This window comes from Siniperca chuatsi, linkage group LG2 (assembly GCF_020085105.1).
Source record: "Siniperca chuatsi isolate FFG_IHB_CAS linkage group LG2, ASM2008510v1, whole genome shotgun sequence".
Lineage (NCBI taxonomy): Eukaryota > Metazoa > Chordata > Actinopteri > Centrarchiformes > Sinipercidae > Siniperca > Siniperca chuatsi.
In genome coordinates this window covers 13,283,241-13,303,916 of record NC_058043.1, presented here as the reverse complement: position 1 = coordinate 13,303,916, position 20,676 = coordinate 13,283,241, and the positions used below count along the sequence as shown (strand labels likewise).

Genomic DNA, 20,676 nt, shown 5'->3' with positions numbered 1-20,676 from the left:
AACAGGAAACTGATAGTGGTTTTGTCATATGATAATAACAATCATCATCTGAATATGTAAAAGTCCAGGACCATTAGCCTGAACAACAACAAAAAGGTACAGGTTAGCCATATATAGCTCGAGGTCAAACTGACCTAAGCTTTAAATCATCGGCTCGTTTCCTGTTCTAACCGGCTACCAACAGGGAGAAGATTAAATTGGTCATGTATGGTTCTTTTTCTTTAGGTCCAGTTAAAATCCATACATGCAAGATGAACCAGCAGGAGGGGTGAGAGAAAGATGTTTGGCTTTGCATGAGTGTTGCAGCAGAGTAAAAAAAGATTGGCTATAAGCATAGATAACCTTCTCCAGATCAGGAGAGGATAGAAATAAATATATTTCTCAATGGAAGAATATGAAACTGATATTGATACTCTGACAATATTTTAGGTAGTGCTTTCATACAAATATCTATCTAAAATAATCTAAATAAGGGGTGTATGAGAAATTATGCGTTGTTAAACGCTAAACGGCTGCAGCTTAATATTGAACGGACAGGTATGAGAGTGGTATCAATCCTCTTATCTAACTGTCATGGCAAGAAAGCAAATAAGCGTATTTCCCAAAATGTTGAAGCATTCCCTTGACACCACGAAATATGAAAGTTAATGGTTAAGATACATTATACTATTTAGTCTCATATCATGGTGGGGTTGTTGTTTTTGTAATGATATAATGACACCTTGATGTTTCTTAACTCTACACACAGTTGATGTCTGCAAAAGGTGGGGATTTAGTTGTGGTAACTGAAAATGTTTGATATTTGATTGAACCTGAGCCTCGGTGAGGTACACCTGTTCTTTATTAGGTACACCAGTACAATCTATTGCAATTCAATCCAACAGATCAGCCATAAATTCTACCTTTATGGAGTTGATAAAGTTCAGTTTTTGTTGACATTGTCAGAAATGTACAAAATCAAATATATGTTTATTACTGAGGTCATAGTTAAAGGTGGTGTTATACTGGACTACATTATTGTCAGAGTTCAAGCCGGGTAATAGGAAACACGAGATTGGACCCAATTGCAGTTACAGAGGTAGAAGCAGAGCTGGTGCAGTGCAATGGTTTAATAAAAGACTTGTACAAAGACTTACAAGGGTGGTCAGGCAGGCATAGATCAAACCCATGAAAGGGCAGTCCAAACACAGGCAAACAAATCCATTTGGAGCAGGCAGAAAATCCTAAGTCCAAATACAGCCAGATAGTCCAAAAAGCGAGGTAGTAAATCCAAAACACTGGGAACAAACACAAGGAAAGACAGTTGGAACGCAAGGCACATGAACCAAGACGGACTAACGCAGAACAAAGGAAGTACACTAAATTACACTCACGTGAAGGGAAAAAACGAGACACAGGTGAAACTAATCAGGGTTAGGCAGATAATCAAAAATGCAGAGAAAAGCAATCAAAGACAGGAAGCAAAACTACACAAGACATATGAGGCAGCACACTACAAAATAAAACAGGAATTAACAAAACCCAAGACCCAAAACCATGACAATTATATTCAGCTGTGTTTCTAATTTTTTTGTCCTGCCTATTTACATACCTGAGGAGGGCAGAATATTAGAAACACCTCTGAATATAATGCAGTCCAGTACAACACATCACTAACTATGATCTCTGTAATAAAATATTTTAGACCTTTTAATCCCTTATGAACCTTTACGCAGTTTGAGATCTTCGGGCAGGGGTCTTCTGTTTCTTCCCAAGTCCAGGATGAAAACTAAGGGGGACAGAGCTTTTGCCATCAGGGCCCCGAGGCTCTGGAACAACTTGCCCGAAGAAATTGGGTTGTCTGAGTCAGTGTCTTCTTTTAAGTTTCTTCTCAAGAAGCATTTTTTTTGGAATGCATTTCATGATTTGACTTTGAATTGTGCCTCCCTAACCCTGTTAAAAGGAAGTTTTTTCTTGCCACTGTCGCCAAATGCTTGCTCATGGTGGGATTTGTTGGGTCTCTGTAATTAATATTATAAAGAGTATGGTCTAGACCTGCTCTATAGAAAAAGTGCAATGAAATAACTTCTGTTATGAATTGGCGCTATATAAATAAAATTGAATTGAATTGAATGATTTTACCTGAGCTGTCTGTTTATTTTATTGTTTTTTTAAATGTATTTTATCATTCACTGTGGTTTTTTATTTCCCTCTCTGTGAAGCACTTTGTACTTTGTTTTGAAAAGTGCTCTATAAATAAAGTTATATTATTATTTATTATTTTTATAAAATATATAATTGAATTAACACGTCTATGATAATGTCAACAAAAACTAAACATTACAGGCATCATAAAAGTACTCTTCAAGGCAGGACTGTTGTATTGGATTGCATTAGACTATGTAGGTGTACCTAATGAAGTGGCCAATGAGTGTATGTTACTGTTTAAAAATAACTTAATCTCAAGCAAAACAGCACAGACTAAACATAAATGTTACTTTTTATTATCATGTCAGAGTGAGTGAATTAGATTTTTCTCTAATCCAAAAGCTTATGATCTTATTATAGTAATGAAAACTAATTCCCTTCAGAATCCTTCAGATGTCATTCTGGTTGCCATGGCAGTTAAACATGGACAGTTAGACCGTGTGGGTGTGTGTATGTTGTACTTTAAGCGGATTGTCACCCATTAGGCACTTTGATGAGCCAATTCTGTTGATGTCTCATCCGGTATTGGGGAAGTGACTAATTATTACAAACACACAAACACACACACACGGACACACTGAGTCAAAGACAGAGACAAAGTGAACACATATGGCACTAATAAAGCAAGTGTCACTCTCACAAATCAAGCCTAAAGTTGTCTTTGTTTGAAATTAACAAAATGAAGGAAGCTGACATTTAACAAATGAAGGGTTTTTATTCTAAGACACTCTTTCCTTTGGAAGAAACTTCTTTCTGAAATCCCTTCATCAGCATGTTAAGAAAAAACTTCCTTCTATTGTGTATGCAAAGGTTTTCATGACCCATTACGTTACTATTGAGCTTCATATTCATTTCATTTGGAGAGAGCATGTGTGAAGCATTTCCAGTGAAACTTTTATATGGTTATAAAAATAGTGAATAGTGAATTTTAAAACAAGAAAAAAAATCAACCATTTACCTGAAAATTTAATTTACATACATTATCTTGAGCATGATCTTGGACATTTCAGCCTATACTTGCAAAACGATCCCTAAAATGAAAATAAAGATCCACGACATTAATCTGAGACGCCACAAAGATACAAACTCCAAGGTTGATCCTTCCCTGATGAATGAATCAGTAACATTATAAGCCCTGAGGTGTGAGATGATATTGTGGATATATCCTCTAATTTAGAAACATTAGCTCTGGAGCTAAATATTAAAAAACTAATAAGCAGTAAATGTGTCACTCTCTTGGTCATTTATTTTGTGTCTACTTTGTTTTTCTGCTTCTAAAAGACTTTTTTAGGTTAATTACTTTGTTGTCTAAGATCACTAAAGTCGTCTGGACTAATTTGCTTAATTTCGGCGCATGATAAAGTAGGTAATGAGTGTTCTCAGATATTGTCTGTCTGCACATGCCGTGCGGACTACTGGACAACAGGGACTGGTGGATCAGAGTCCATTTGCAGGGATTTATCTGTTTAATAACTGAGAGAGTTGTGTTGCACTACCCTAAGGGCCACATAATAACACACTCTGGCGCTCAGTCATCACTAATGCCCTGATCCTGCTAAATGGACCTAGTTAAGTCTCAAATTGTGGGCTGGTTCTTCCTCCATCCTGTCCCCTTTTCCCCTTTGTACAGTAGCATCATCTTTCTCCAGCTCTCCTGGGGGTCTCCAGACAGTGACCAGGAGGTGTATATAAGACCTGGCGAGGATGTTACCACCACTGAAGTTAGCCAGGACACCGCACAAAGAGGACACTTAAACCCTGAGCAGGACGAATCTTTCCTCTGTTCTCCAGGAGCCGAGCTTTTGAAGTCAACAGGTGTAATCAGGACAACCGAAATCTTCCTCTACCTTTGTCATTTCATCATTCATCTGACCTCCTCTCCAGTTTGAGACCATGGACACAGCTGCGGTGGTGACTCTTCTGGCTTTGGTTCTGGCGATGGCTGGCGTTAGTCAGGCTCTTCACATCCAAGGCAGTCTGGACAAAAATAACATCCTGCCAGGCTCGGAGGAGAACATGGTGGACCACCTGCTGGGGCTGGTGAGACAACAAGCCACTCACAGACTTAAATTGCAAATTTTTAATTTCAAGTATGTAATTATCATCATATTATCATTAGTATTTTATTATCTTAGCCGTTTGATTTATCTGTAGCTGTGGCGAGGAAATATACCTATAACACCATTTATGACTGTTTTCTAACATTAATTTATGTTAAATCCTATCTGCCAAAATCATTTTGGCATCTGAAAATAAAAATCCAATTTTGAAACATATCTCAGGCACACATCGTTTTGTGTTAAAATATACTGTCTGTCAGGATGCTTTGCCACATTAGACTGAATGAAAAATTCTGTGCACAACCAGAAGTCATGCCAACATTTTCAGAGAAGTCTGTCACTCCATGTGATGAAGTATGTAAATGGGATTTGAGCCCTTTTATCAAGTGAGACAAGCTAAATCACATAACCCATTTAGATTTCAGATAGCGCTCCTATTCATGCAACAGTGTGAAACAGAGTACTGTGGTGTGCAGAGACAGACAGATCTGGGTTTTATTTTGCATAAAGATAAGGGTGGATGGATATTTTGGTGGACATGAGATACATTTCTTTGCCATTGTACACTGATATCTACATCTCTAGGTCCCTTGCCACAGCAGGACTGACTGGCTGGAGTTACAACCCTGTGGTCTGTGTTGCAAAAAAATTCAAAAACAGAATACAAGCTTTTTTATACTAGACTCTGCATTTGTTTGTGTGTTTGCTGTTGTGCTCCAGGAGAGTGAAAACACAGATAACAGCATTGATGACCGTCTACTGACTGCAGTGCTGAGAGCTCTGCTGCTCGGATCTCAGAGAGAAACCAGGAACTCTGTCCTCCATGAGCCACAGAGGTCAGTGCCATTACAGAGCCTGTATTTATCACATACAGTACACATAAAACACAGGAAATAAACTTCTAAAACTGTACCACTTCAACCACCTGTATAGCAGTTTCCTATCAGCACTGAATTAATAACTCTTTAAATGGGCCCTGATTACTAAAAATATCAGTGTACTGCAAGAGCCACACAGATAGTGCTGCAACTAACAGTTATTTTCATTATCAAATCATTATCATTTCATATCATTATTCAGAGAGAATTTTTGCCATTTTGGCTTGACAATGTAATGACTAAACGGTTATTGAAATAGTTTTTCTGTCGACTGACTAATCGTTGTAGCGCCCCATGCAGATAAAATGAAAATCCATTTATCCACTTGCATCTCTTCCATACCTACATTTTAAAATGACACAAAGTACCATATGTACCATTTTTGAATATCATGTACTTAAAATTGTTATTAAAAGTGGTTTAGGAGCCAACCACCTTATAGCAAAGATTAGATAATGTTTTTGAACTGAAATTGTGGTCTCAGCCTTGAGGGTTTAAACATCACACTAAAACTGTTGCTTCTTTTACCTTTAACCTGCTGTACCTCCTATGTAACAGTCCTTCCTGCTCTGATCAGTTAAATACAGTTAAGGTTTGACAAACACAAAAACAAAATAGGCATCATTCTTTTGTATTTGCAGCTTTATATTTGTCCATGTTTATCCCTCATCAAAAGCTTGTTTTTGTGTGGTTGTTCATTTAAACCATTTCCAGTTCCTGCCTCTGTTTCTCCTCCCTCGCAGGTTTGGCCGCCGCTCCAGAGGGCAGGTAGTGTCGGAGGATCAGATACATTCCCATGACTGGGAGGCTGTCCCCGGTCAGATCTGGAGTATGGCCGTGCCCCAGAGATTTGGCAAGAAATAATCTGGCAGGCAGATCCACACATCACTGTCCTGGCATAAGGCCAAGCAGTGGGCAACTGTGGAGAGACAAAATCTGAATGAATAAATCTGAATTATTTTAAAACTCTCACGTTTTTGTCAACATTGTCCCAGCCTATTAGGCCTTACTTGACACCCAACGTTTAGTTAAAGGGATAGTTTAGGTTTTTTTCACAACAATACAGAGCTGAGCGTCTGTGGCGGAGCAGCTGTCTGTTTCTCCAAACTGGCTGCGGCCGACCCCCATCTACTGTAGGTAATACAATGACTTTCAATAAATACCTCATACATCCCCACTTCAAAAACCCTGAACTATCCCTTTAAAGATGACATGGGCTTCATTTTACAGTTTTTTCTGATTTCCAACACTGTAAAGCATGTTGACGAGCGCCTATTAAGGTTTTCTGAGCAGACCTCATTTGTCCTGACTGGAATGTTATTTATGACTGAAAGTGTTTGCTGTAAATTGATCGCTTAATTTTTTTTTTCAGTTCTCTGGTCAAATAAAAAAGCTTTGAACTTGGAAAAGATAAATTCATGTGTATGTGTGTGTTCAAAATGATCAATGAACAAAGATCAGGATCACAATAAGCCAGTCAAAGGGAGTTAGCTGTAATTACAGTATTGAATACTACACAGTGTCATCATCATAGTCCTTCATTTGTCCAGGAGTGTTCCATCGTAGAAAAGGTTTCAGTCGTAGTCATCTGGACACTGTTTTCAGAATCAAGACGTTTCGGCTCCCATCTGTGAAGTCATTCTCAATTGTGAAAATGGTCTGAGAACTCAGAAATGTAAGCTACTCTGTGTAGCTTAAGCCCTGCCCTCAGGGAGGAGTCTTCCTGAGTGTCTGCTGTTTACCCTGCCTAGTTTCACCTGAAAGTATTGAATACTACAAATACAGATGTTGAAATCGTTTGAAAGTTTCTGTCTGAGCTTTGACATCTGCATGATACAAAAAAATTAATCACTTGTATAAATATTCATTTTGAAATATAGATCAGGGCTGTAACTAATGATTATTTTCATTATCAGTTAATCTGTGGGTTATTTTTTACAATCAAATTGATTTGTCTATAAAATGTCAGAATAATAGTAAATAATGGCCATAACAATCTAATGAGATGTCTTCAAATGCCTTGTTTTGTCCAAAACACAAAAAACATTTAATTTAATATAAAACTGAGAAAAGCAGCGAATCCTCACATTTTTCAAGCTGAAACAGGCAAGTATTTAGAAAATTTCCTTGATAATTGACTAATCATCTTATAAACAAATCAATTAAAAGTTTCAGCACAAATTCATATAATATTATTATATTATCTTTGATATCATGAGATTTACAGTGATGTTCTACAGTATTGTCAAAATAATTGCTAGTCTGCAGTCAGTTTATTTGAATTTGGTTGCTGGACAACTTGTGTGGCTTTACAACCGCTGTTCAATTGTGATTGTTTGTAATACATTTTCCCCACAACTGATTAGCAGGATGTTTGTGGCACAGTGCTATATTTGGATATGCACAAAACATGAAAATATTGTCATTTGTCTTATCATTTAAATACTAATTGCTGACAAATTCTAGTTACTTCACTTTTGTCTCTACAACCCACAGACAGCTGTATGCAGGATTAGGTTTCATGGGATGTGAATGGAAAATGTTTTAACCAGCAATCATCTGTTTAATGTAAAGTGATGGACAGCTCTTCTCTACAGACTTAGCAGTGGTTGTTTGGTTTTGTGTGTGGTGAATTTACAGGCCACCTTGGGAAGCAGCATGTAATTTAAACACAGAAACGTGCAATTACTCTACTATTTCATGGTTTCCACAGCCAATTAGTGGGAAGGAAAGCAATCCCTCTTAGGAAGTCTTTTATTAGCCTGACCTCTCATTCCTCTTTATGAGCCCAGAAGACAAAATGAAGAATAACTAGTGCTGAATGGAGACAACTGACAGACGATCTCTTGATTTTTTACTTTAACTGCTAATCAAAGGAGCATTGTTGCAACATGTGCATTACAGGTAGAGCATAGTTTTTCTAGTTCTGTCTCTTACACAATCAATTTTAAACACACAGTTTTTGAGAATAATTTTCAGCAATTCACCATCTAGAGTACTTTTCAAAGTTCAAAGATATTGTGCATAATATTAAATACATATATACATATATATGTATACACTAAACAGGATAAGAAAACAGCTTCATAAAATGTAAATATACGAGACCAACAACAAGGTAGGTACACAATGTTAAAAGAAAATTATGATGATTTATATCTCTATATGCCAAATAAGATTATGGAGTCATGGCCCTGTGGTGACCAAGCAATCATCTTTCTTAGTAGCAGGCTGACCTCATGTAACTCCCATTATAGCTCCGTCTAACAACCTAAGCAGGGTTTGGTTGCACCAGCTATTGGTAAGTTTGTGTGTAAAGTCCTTCCTAAGTTTATAGTAACTACTAGCTAGTTTCATACTAGTGATTTACTAAATCATGTTGCACCACTAAAACTTAAGAAATGTGTTAGCTAAGATCTTCGTGATTGTGAACTAGACTATCAAAAGCAATCAACAGTATAAACAGGGAGTCACTGTAGCATTGCAAGCTAACATAACTTCCAAAAATAACTGTTTTAGGAGGCCAATCAATATATTAAATTTAACAGCCAACCCACTGTGAGTGTAGGTGTGACTTTGTTTATTTACATCTGCATATATGGAGAACAGTGTGTGTTTAAGAGTTAGTAGGCTTGGTTTTATGCAGTTTAGAATGAGCGAGAAATAAATGATTACGCTAACCTACTCAACACCATTTAGTCATTTAGTTTGTCATTTGAAGTGTATTGTGTTCTTTGGGATTTAAAATCTTCTCAGTTTACATTATTAAACAGCATTTTAATCAGGCATCTGGTCAGATGTCAGCTATTTTCCATCTTTAATCTTCAATTGAAATGAGTCATTCTTTATTGGCAGGCTAATTAGTTTTGTCAGTTGGCTCAGTAAGCTAAGCAACAATCACCCCTTGCAGTTAGCATGTATAGTAACAACAACTAACTCCTAAATAAGAACCACTTTGTGTGGTGTAATCACATTTAATTTAGTGAGCATTGAGCGTAAATCTCAATTGAGTAGCTAAAGACTTACGCTAAGTTTGAACTTAAGAACAGCTTTCGGCTCCAGAGGTCTTATCAACAATACTAACTGAAAACACCTGTGTGAGTATGCAGGCCTTTAATACAAGGATTTAAATTATGGTTGCTAAGCAGCTAGCATATGTTAGCTTTGAATGTTTTCTCAGTGGTACCCATAGACTGTATCTATGGTAACACTGTTACTAAGTAGTGTCAGAGTAAAGTACTGAATACACTAATACAACTACCAAACTTAGCTGAGAGTGCTAAGTCAAAGTACAAAGTGTTAGCCAAAAAAATCTACTGTCAGAAAGCTTGATAGGTAATGCTAACTACTGTAGCTAGCTAGACTCAATGATACCGAGACAGACAGAATGAAAAAGTTAAATAAAATTGGGGTGTCCAGCAAGCTCCTTATAACCTACAGACAATTGTTGGCTCATATTACACGTTCTGCAGCATTAAACGATTGGTAAGCATCAGTGTCTTTGGGCAGATACAGAGTCAAATGATGGAAACCGATGGAAACCAAAAAGGTTCTGAAAAATGCCAAGTTAACAGTCAGAGAAAACCTTTGCTGTGCTCCAAAAACCACCAGCTTCAAAGAATGTGAAAAACAGAATAAAGGACTGACACACAAGACACTGACACATAAGATTTATGATTTATTCTTTATTTATTAAGGACTAAAAGTGATTTTGCAAAGTTGCTAACTGTCATAATGAAGCGGGTTGCTAGTTGGGGCTAGCTATTACCAGGGCTGTTATTCACCAGTTGTTGATTACTTTAACTACTGTATGTTTAAATGTGACAATACATTTAAAGGCTGAGAGGAATATGGCATATCTGCCTTGTCTTCAGCAAGTATTGATCAAAAAGTACGTTTTAAAAAGTTGTGGGGGTTCAAAAACAAGTATCAAGGTGAGCCAGCCCTTCATCACAAAGCTTAGCTGTCTCTAGCCTTGTTTGAGACAGTCCCGGATGGTCCCATAGAAAAGCTCAGGGAAGCAGCTCTGCACTGCTCTTTTACGGAGGTGGGGCAGTTAACCTGACGTACATTTACCAAACCAACTACTTAGTCTTTTCTCTTGTAAAACCAAAAAATACTGTTTTGAAAACACTTCTGACAAAGCATAAATCTCTTGTCGCTTGTGTGTGGAATGGGCTCATTATTGCCCCTTGTGGCCGTTGGGGGCAGTAATAAGCCTATTACGGCTTGGTGCACCACAAGAAGCCACACTTAAAAACTTACTCATGCTTTATCTGCAGTGTTTTACAAGAGAAAACACTTAAAGAGACTTTTAAGATAAGCCTAGTTAGATATTACTACTTAGCAATCATCCAGAAAACACAAATATGTAGTTATATACTAAAACTGCCTGCCTGCCTAAACTGCCTGCCTCACCAACCTCTGTGAAGACAAGGGAAACTCTCAGTAATCATTTTAGAGAGAGAGAGAAAGAAACTGTCAGCTAAAATATTCAAAGCGGAATCCTCCACCAGGATGTCTGAGTGTGCACACTTAAAACACAATAAAATGCAGCAACAAGGGCAATGACAATGAGATATGAGAAATAAATATGAGGTAACAAGAAACATATTGAGACTAAAAGATAAGACAAAGAGAGAGATCAGGGCGTGGGTGCTCTTGTCCACGCAGCTGTAGCCTCTGATCTGCACAGCTGAGTTAAAGAAAGACTCAACTAATCTGAATTTCATGAGTCTGCAGGGGAGCGCAGGCAAAAAGTCTGTGTGTGCAGCAATTATAACAGACAGAGACAGAAAGAGAGATAGATACAAAGACTGTTATTGCCACTTACTGTATACAGTCACTTTACAACAGTCACCTTTCAGATACCTAGTGCTTCTTTATCCATGGCTTGCTGACCTTTCCTCGACCCCCCTGCTCCCATTTTCCCTTGTGGTCATCATCTTGGAAGGCAGCCATCTTGAACAGTGGAGAGGGAGGTCTAAGCCATTACCAGCCATGGCCATGACACAGCACAATTTGTCACACACAACAGGATTTAATGGCTACAGGGTGAGTGAAGGATCTTCACAAAAAAAAGCACTGTCAGTGTCACAGGGAAAACTGCAGGGGTTTGCTCTCCTGCATCACAAAAAAATGCAACGAGTTATTTTATTTTACAGCTAAACATTTTGCAAACCATGCTGCAGAATTTTTTAAAATGATTTTTTCCATTAATTTAACCATATGATAAATAAAGTCTATTAGAATACTCCTTAGCAGTAATGAAAACATCAAATATGGCGCAGATTTCTTTTTCATTCACTTACAGGAGTGCAGCTCAGGGTTGCAACTGGTGGCCAGAAGATATAAGCATTATTAAGAAGATTACGGCAGTATTGCATTGACATACAGCAGCTTCCAGTCATCAGTGGCAGAACCTATTGCACTGCACTACAATCCGTGAGTGGATAATAAATAATAAATCTGGTTTTTGTCACTTTGCACCCCTTGACATTGTGTTTTCCCATCTTATAATTTGCTAAGAAGATTGAGTTTGTATTTTCTACATTCTTCAAGTAACATGTTTTTTGAGCTGCTGAGTTACTAAAATATCTGAGTTCTGTGAGATTTTGATCCAGGACTGTGATACATAGTCTGATAGTCCTGAATCAGGGCTAGCAAGATTCAAATTTCTGCCAAAAGATTTTCCTACAATATTAAAATAAATGGAAACCAATGAATGTCTCGAACAGTTGGGAAAATACAATCAGAATATATTGTTATAATATATACATTGTACAGCATGATCAATAAGTGTTGCAGTTAAGCATGTATAACTTGCAAATACACTGGTATGGTCCTTTAAGGGAGCAATGGAGAGGTTTGCTTTGAGGAAGATAACTGACCACAACCTCATATTATGCAGCACACTGCCATCTATCGTAAGAGATAGTTGTCTGGATAAATTAAGGCGGTTGGTATTGAAGACGCATGTATATGGGTGGTTTGGTTTGATGATTCCAAGTAGTATTTAGGTCTGTAAAGGCTTTTTATTGCTGTCTCTCTCTACTACTTGCAATGGTTAATAATTTAGCATAGAATAACACAGAATAACAGAAGATTGTGGTTTGGGTTCAAAATGAGATGGCATACTCTCGCTGCATGATATCTGATGAAAATCAAAACCATTGGCAGGGACTGTAAAAACATGAAATAATAAAACAATATGCAGTATTTTGTTAGTAATAAACAGGACCTTTAATCATTCTGTAGGAGACTATATGCATGGCTGTGGGCTCATTTCTTTGAAGCCTACTCAACCAGAGACACAAACACTATGCTGGTATTAAGAGATAACACAGACTGTATAATATTACCAGTGTTTTCCCTTCAGTCACTGTAGTGGTTGTATAGGAAAATACACAGCCAGCTGTTGTCAGCTCTCTCTCTCTCTCTCTCACACACACACACACACACACACACACACACACACACACACACACACACACACACACACACACACACACACACACACTCACACAGAGCATGTGGTCTCTTATTAACACACTTCTCTGCTTTGAGACATAATTTGGGGAAAGCTCTACTACCTCACTTTTATAGAGGGAGGTAGTTCTTCCTGTCAGAGGATTTACCTGGTGAGGGGAAATAATTCATCTTACCGTAGGTCTTTCCCATCCCATCCAGTCACAATAACTACCACTCGATTTAAAAGACACTAATTGAGAAGCATCTGAGGCCGAGTCGTCTAGAATGCATGCCATATGGTCACAGTGCCCCTGGTTCGATTCCAGCTGGGGACCTTTGTTGTCCCCCCCCCCCCACACACACACACTCACACACCCTTTCCTCATATTTCATGTCTGTCTCAACTGTGAACCAGGATATAAAGGCAAAATGTCTTTAAAAAATTGGGATTTTTTTATATAGTGATAGTACATTGTGGTCTAAATGTGATCCTCCCAAGAAATCGTTTCCAAAGCCACCAGTCAGTGTCTGGAGGAAAGTCAGCAGCCATATGCTTCTTGGCTGGTGTCAGGTATCAGGGCCCAGTAGACGTGTGATGTAAAGACACTCAGGTTAAGAGGTGATCAATAAAGATTGTGCTGGCCAGGCGGCAGCGAGGACAAGCTTGGTCAGATATGATCAAAGCTCAGATGATTATTTCACAGTTTGAGCTCAAAATTGTCATGTGACCTTCTTATTTATGAAATATACTGTAGTGATCTGGGTAAAATAGCTATTATTCATCAAAAAAACATGCTAACAATGTGTGCCATTGTATTAAATATAGTCAGAAGTGTATGTGCATATAACTTCAGTGTGAGAGAGAGCGAGTCAGTGCGTATATGACTCATTCTGAGTGAGACTCTTTGTATTTGAAATACCGTGTAGGTTATATTTAAGCACGTGTAAGAAGGTGATTTTAAAAATACAGTCTTGTATCTTTCCTAGCCATCCAATAGATAGATAGAGAGAGAGAGAGTATGTCTTTGTCATCCTCTCTCTCCCGTCTGTGCAGGGGCTGCTGCAGAACAGCCCTGATCTCACACATCCAATACAGACAGAAAGAAATGTGACAAGAGGGTGGGACTTGAGTGAAAGGGAACGAATGAGAGCGAAGGAGAGGTGTTTCTAGCCCAGAATGCCCTTGCCTCAGCGCTGAGAGCCGGGAGAGACAGAAAGGAAGGAGAGTGAAGCCGGAGAAGAGACACCAGCAGGTGCTGAGGATAGAAAAAAACAGGGTAAAATAGAAATAAGGTGCCAAAAAAAAGCTAAGTAATCAGGGAAAAGTGTGTTAAAAGATAACAGAAAAATAACAGAAGATAGACAGAAATTGTAAACTTAATTTTTCTTAAGCTGGAGCCCACTTATTTTCATTCTCAGCCACCCTCACTAAGCCCTTTACCACCTTTTCTTGTACGGATTCTCCTCGGATCATCCCCTCCTCCTCCTCTTCCTCTTCATCCTGTCCTCCTCTTTGACAGACAGAGCCACCATGGAAACCGGGAGCCCCAGGAAGATACAGTTCACCGTTCCCCTACTGGACACCCACCTGGACCCAGAGGCAGCTGAACAGGTGAGGAGTAGGGAGAGGGGAATGGAAACAAGGGGGAGGAAGAAGAGGTGGTTTGGGTGATTCAGGACTTTCAGGCTTTTAAAGGTTTCAGTACGCACCAGTTGACATGACTGGACTTTTAGCAAGATTATTGTGGAAAAGATTTAAGAGGAAATCATAGTTTATGCTTGTCACTTTGCAAAATTGGAACAAAAAACTGAACAACATTTATTCCAGTCATCAAGGCGAGCAGGTGCAGACATAGCAGAGCAACTCAACTGGAATAAAAAGCGCAGTGTGCTGCATCCAAAATGCTGGAGTACAGTCTGACGACAACTTGCTGCTTTAAAGAAACCACATTTTCAGTTTCTTATTACTCCTCTGCACCTAATTAACAAGCTGCGTCTTTTCAATCCAGTGCTAAAGTGATCATTATGAATTTAAGATTGATTTTTCCACCTCCACGCACAGCGAAGCAGGTTCTTAGAGACACAGCAGTGGGGTGTTGCAGTGTATAGATGTGTCTCCAGGGGTTTGGTGTTGTTTTGGTTTCAGTGACTGGCTGCACACACTGTGCAGCAGTGAGATACTGACAAAAGTTGCCTGGTATCACAAGATAAACTTGTTACAAATCAAACTGCTACTAGCAATGTGATCATTTCTTCACATCAATAACAAATATATCATTAGATTGTAACTGCATGACATTGCTCGGTTTAAAGCAAATTATCACAAGAGGAAGTTTGAAAAGATGCAAGAAGTCTTTTAATCACTTATTTTAGGGATCTTATAAACTCAACATCGGTCTTACTGACCAAAGACACCCCATGGGTGCAATTCATGTTTCTGTAGAGAATGTAGTGAAAAAATGTGTCCCATGTTCTAGTTTTTATAAATATAACATGAACAGGACAGGTCATTAATAATGAATGAGCCTCGAGTAAAACCCGGCAAAGATTTATGAGTCTGACTACACCCTATCTATGTCTCTCTCTCTCCCTCTCTCTTTCTGCTGTTCACTCTTTTCCCCAATGTGACTGTAAGAGTCAGAGGGAAAGGAGATGTTAGGACTGCTGTGTGCATTTGTGTGTATGTGAGTTTGACCTTGTGAGGACATTTTATTGGTTTGGGAATGGTCAGGGGTAGGGTTCAGGTGTGGTTAGAGCTACTGGTGATCAAGTATTATAACTGTGTAAGGCTCAGAGGTGAGGAACTGAATGTGAATCATTTGCGTACAAGTTTGAGGTATGTCTTTTCTTTTCATGAGACTTTCTACTTCTACTCCACTACATTTCAGAGGGAAATTGTAGGAATTGTACTTTTTACTTCACTACAGTTATTTGACAGCTTTAGTTACTTGTTACTTTACAAATTAAGATGTTTGCATACAAAACAAGAATAATTTTGAAGGGTCGACTGACACAAAATTAACTGACAACTATTTTGATAAAAGTCATTTTTCATGTGAAAACATTTCTTGATTCCAGCCTCACATATGTGAGGATTTGCTGCTTTTTCTTTTAATCGTTTGTTTTGAATAATTTTGAGGTTTGGACTATTGGTTGGACAAAACAAAACAATGTGAAGGTGTCACTTTGGGCTCTGTGTAAATGTAATGACATTTCTCAGTATTTTCAGAATTTTTACAATCAACAATCAATCGATTAATAGAGCAAACTAATCCATAACTTATGGATAACTTAAAAGTACATATTTTTGGAATAAAACGTTTTACTCTTAAAGTTATAATACTTGTGATTTTCATAAAATCAAACCCTGATTTTGATACTATTTATGGTCAGTATTTTTTTCAGCCATTCAAGGTATTTACATTCAGTAATTACCTCTCATACATTAGGAAAGGCCACTTGACTTACACTAATATAGTTTGTTTGAGTTTGTTTGGCTGCACTGTAGACAGATACACCTGTTGCTCTTCTGGTGTGTTTCTGACAAAGTAGCTGCTCAAGTGTTTGCTGCCCCCTGAGTCTTTCGACCTGTACTGTCAAATCTCACTTGCTGTTACTACAGTAACCACAGGTTAACTGAAGGAATGAAATCTGCAGGATTATAACTTTAATGAAACTGTCAGCAGATGGGCATGATGGTGTGATTATCCAGGTCTGAAACTTATTAATTTGTGCATGTGTGGAGCTCACCGTGTTGCTGTTTGAACTAAGAATCATTATTATGTGTGTAATTGGCCAAGTGATATTAGAGCCACTGTGTCTGTAAATTGGTGCCTGTGGTACATTTGTAAAAATGTAGTGTGTGTTTGTCTAATTGTGTATGTGTGCCTTTGAGTCCTTGCAATGCATTTGCCTCTCTAGTTAAAGTTGCTCAGGTCTCCCTGTTTGTCTTGTTTGTGTCTGAGTATCAGGGAGTTGGTGTCCACTGTCTGTATTTATTTAGCCTGCGATCAGGCTGCAGCAATTCAATACAGGATCTTAAACACCTCCAGCCCTACTCTTCCTCACGATCAGACTGATATCCTTTTAGCTGTTTACAAGTAAAATTCAGTTTGTCTCTTCTGCAAAGACTCAAGAGAGTTCTTAGGTCTCAGCCTCAATAAGCACAATCAAAGCTTGGCTGATTGCCATTGAGACTATGCCCTTTTAGGATATATTTTCTATTTATTGTGAGTGGCATGCTGTTCTTAAGTGTGCAGTTTTCTGTGTGTGTGTGTGAGAGAGAGAGAGAGACAGATGACCGAGACGGACAGCCCAACAGCGAAACAGATATAAAGAAAAAGAAAATACACAAATCTCTAGATGTAAAAAATCAAACAGAAAGGAAATGTGTGTATGTGCTTGTCTCTGTTTTTGCGAGCACACTTATGAATGTCACCCCAGGGGGCTTCACCCATGGTTCAGTAATCTCTGCAACCTGACACCTCCCAGCATGGTGAATCAGCCTCCGTGGAGAACTGTACGTCAGTCAGAACAGTCTCCCTGAGGTCTGACCCTCACAAGAACAGCACACACTCTTCCTCAGTTATCCACACACACAGATTAAACAAAGGAGATATAACTTGGAAATTAGTGAGCTTTAGAGGTGCTGGTAGGCCGATATTGTAACCTTTAAAGCCAGGCTAGCTGTTTCCCCCTGCTTCCAGTGTTTATGCTAAGCTAACTACCATGTCCTAATGTCTCAAAATGTCAACTTATTCCTTTATCAATACACAATTGAGGCTGATAAAGGCCTGAAAAAGCTCAAGGAACATGATAAGGAGCTCCATTAAACAGAGAACTCCTGCTGAATGGATGATACTGTTTTGAATGGTTTGAAGGACATGTAGACCAATCAAGTGTTTTTTCCCTGTTTCCAGTCTTTGTGCCAAGCTAAGCTAATTGGCTGCTAGCTGTAGCCTTAAATTTAACAGACATATATGAGAGTAGTATCGACCTTCTTGCCTAACTCTCGACAACAAAGTGAATATGCATATGTCCCAAAATGTTGAACTATTTTACTTTACTTTAACCCTGCATGATGTCTACATTGTATTCATCGTACACACACTAATGAATCCATTATTACCATCCTGAGACAGTAGTCTGATTAGTGAACTAGTCATGCTAAAACCAGGTTATTTCTCACATTAAGGTTGTAAATGGAGTATGTATAACATGATTAAACATGACTAAGATATAACATGAAAATGTCCCTTTTTCTTGTTTACAGCTTTGAGTGACAATGTTGTTCACAGAAAAAAGAAACGTCAAATCTCCCACACCAACAGACACTTGATACTGAACTTATTCATTACCTCCATTTAGATGAGGAGCACTTGCCTGAGAAAATTACATTCATAGATGAAGGCAATATATTCATTGTTGAGATGATGAATCATGACATTTTGAGGCGATGTTCTTTTATCACAGACGTTTCAGGGCTGACAATGTCCTCCCTGATATTCCCTATGCTGATGTGTCAGACCCTCTTTGTCCATCACTGAGAACATAGCAATAACATAACAATTGCCTCAGGAGGGCCATTTCCCTAGACTTTCAAGTGTGCACATGAAGGCCATCAAGACCCTTTCAACTGAAAACATATGGTTTTAATCAGGAGATATACTCATTTCTGCTTTGTACGGTTAATAGTACCTTTTTATTTGTAACTTTTACTGCTTTTTGGCCGTTTGCTAAACCCCTTCCACAAAGCAGTGATTGCCCAATTATTGCTTAATAACTGCAACTAGGCATGACAGGCCTGTCAAGCTGTGGATTTCTTCACATGCCGAAAAAGCAGCATGCATGGGGCTGTAATAAGAACAGTAGGCTACTTTGCATTTAAAGTGTTTGGATGGTGGTGGTTTTCTTTTTTAGCCTTTCCAAAACCAAAAACTCTGGAGAAAGCTTTATCTGTTAACTTAAGCTGCAAACATTAACATGGCTAACTAGTTTACAGGCCAAGGAGCATATCATTAGCTAACTAGCTAACATTAGCCCTGTTCTCAACTAGCATATAGACTGTGTAGTATTTCCTCAATGTGTGGAAGTTGGTCCTGGATGTTATCAGAGTTTAAGGTAACGATAGCAGATCTGTACTGCTCTTTATTGTGTTTGGGGAAGTTTACACTCAAGCAACCCTAGTCAGTGTTCCCCGAGATAGTGTTTCATTACCAAACACATCGGTTTGTCCTCATCCTAGAAGCCGTTTTTCTTGTAACGTTAAAAGTGAAAACATAGGCTTTGAAAATACAAACAAGTATGTAAGCTAAGTGGCCAAACAGGCATATGTAGGAACAAAATAATAGTCTGAACCTCTTTCCTAACCATTCTTTTAAGGACTGCCTGGGACATGTAGCTTTAGCCTCAGTCTCAGTCTTTTAGTGCAATATTATGTAGCCATCAAGTGCTAATCTAAACAAGATTCGTGTTTTCTTGCAAAAACACTAAAAGGTCAACCAGAGAGCTTATTCAACAAACTCATAGAGCTATTGTTAGCTTAATTAGCTAGCTAGCTACAACTGATAAAATCTGCCAGCGACTGTTGTTAATTCAGTAAATTGCAGTAGTTGCCAGCAAGAAATGAGATACCTGCTTCTACTTCTGTCTGAGATCAAGGACCCATTGATTCAAAACTGACTAAGAGTTTCAAGTGGAAAATATTCCTTCCTTATTATTATACACTGCATATGTACCGGTGAAGGGCTTAACAAACAGTCAAGTTCCAGTTCCTTCACACATTTGTTTTTTGTCAGTCGAGGCACAAGTACAGGCACATCCAGGTTCACAGCTGCTGCAGTAACAGGCCTGAGCAGATAACTTCCAAACTGCATTCGTTGTTTAGCCCTCATTTCTCCTAAGTTGTATTTTATGATAACTGCTGCTATTTACCTTTGTGATTCTCAGCAAAAATGAACATTTTCTTGGATCTAATATAGCGATTAAATTACAGCTTGTGTATTGCATCTAACCCCTGCTCCGCAAGTGTGGCTGGTCATATGGTATTCTGTGAGAGAGAAGATGATAAGAGGAATGTTACAGGGAGGAAGACAAAGGATTGATAGAGAGTGAGAGGGAGGCAGAGGACTGAAGAAACTGAGATAGAAGAAAGTCAGTGATCCGGGTTTTCAGTGTCCTGTGAGTAATTCCCTCTATTCAGAGCCAAATGAGACCACAGTTGGAGAGAGTCTGTGAGGATTTATAATGGCTGAGCACTGATTTTAGCCTGAACAATACCAAGATCATATTTCAAATGACATGAGGACGGATGAGGGATCCTTCTGGACTGATATGGTCTGTGCATTGTACTGAATATCTGACAGCTCAGTACTGCCTTGCCCCACCCAACAATAAGGTGTTCTGCAGCAATTTACTGGGCGTGAATGCCCTTTTTTAATTCAGAGTGCTGACAGGTGCAAACACATTGTTCTCGTGAAGGGCAACTCTGATAGTGCAAAGATTACAAAACTACCACAGGTTTTCTCAAAGGCAAATCAGGGTTAGTAGGTAAAGGATTTATACACCACCATTTCCTGAAGTAAATTTGAACTATAAAACTTTTTTCTACCTCTGTCACCTCAATTAGTTATGAGTTTGGTTATTCCATGATAAGAAAAGAGTTCCCAAGGTCAAATCTCAAGCAATAAAACCTCAACAATAGCTGTAGCTCATCCAACCCTCTTAATTCACCTCCACTAACTAATGTTCTGTATGAGATCTTTGGCCCTCTGACACAGCTCATCAGCTTGATAGTTCATGACCTTTACTGATTTTTACGAGAATTGTATAAAAACATGATTTTTGAAATGATGCCATATATCAAAAGTCCACTACAGAAGACAACACTTTAGTTCTGTTTGGGGTCTCAGAGACGCCAGCTGTAAAATATGGGTAAATACAATGGATGTTCATGATCTATATCTGTGTTGACAGCAGTTTTTTAAACAATTTGTTGATAAGAGGTCTAACAGGGAGTTACACCATACATAAGTAACATCACTAGGATAACAAACATCTCTTTGTCTATAAATTACTTTTTG

The 20,676-nt window shown here is 38.5% G+C and overlaps 2 protein-coding genes across 6 annotated transcripts in view; both read left to right on the top strand.

Moving 5' to 3' along the window:
- Positions 1-3,833: 3,833 nt before the first annotated feature.
- On the top strand, positions 3,834-6,540 carry npffl (neuropeptide FF-amide peptide precursor like). Its single transcript, XM_044166935.1, has 3 exons — positions 3,834-4,227; positions 4,968-5,083; positions 5,869-6,540. Exons 1-3 carry the CDS (start codon positions 4,081-4,083, stop codon positions 5,987-5,989), a joined length of 384 nt encoding a protein of 127 aa, XP_044022870.1. The 5' UTR covers positions 3,834-4,080; the 3' UTR covers positions 5,990-6,540.
- Positions 6,541-13,731: 7,191 nt separating this feature from the next.
- Positions 13,732-20,676, top strand: part of LOC122863935 (protein phosphatase 1 regulatory subunit 1A-like) — a 29,990-nt gene continuing 23,045 nt past the window's right edge. The window contains exons 1-2 of one of the 5 annotated variants that reach the window (XM_044170834.1): positions 13,732-13,872; positions 14,116-14,207. In XM_044170834.1, coding sequence (XP_044026769.1) covers positions 14,127-14,207 — 81 coding nt within the window. In that variant the 5' untranslated portion in view covers positions 13,732-13,872; positions 14,116-14,126. Of the gene's footprint in view, positions 14,208-20,676 lie in introns of all 5 variants that reach the window. The other 4 variants (XM_044170863.1, XM_044170845.1, XM_044170822.1 and 1 more) reach the window with 4 other exon arrangements.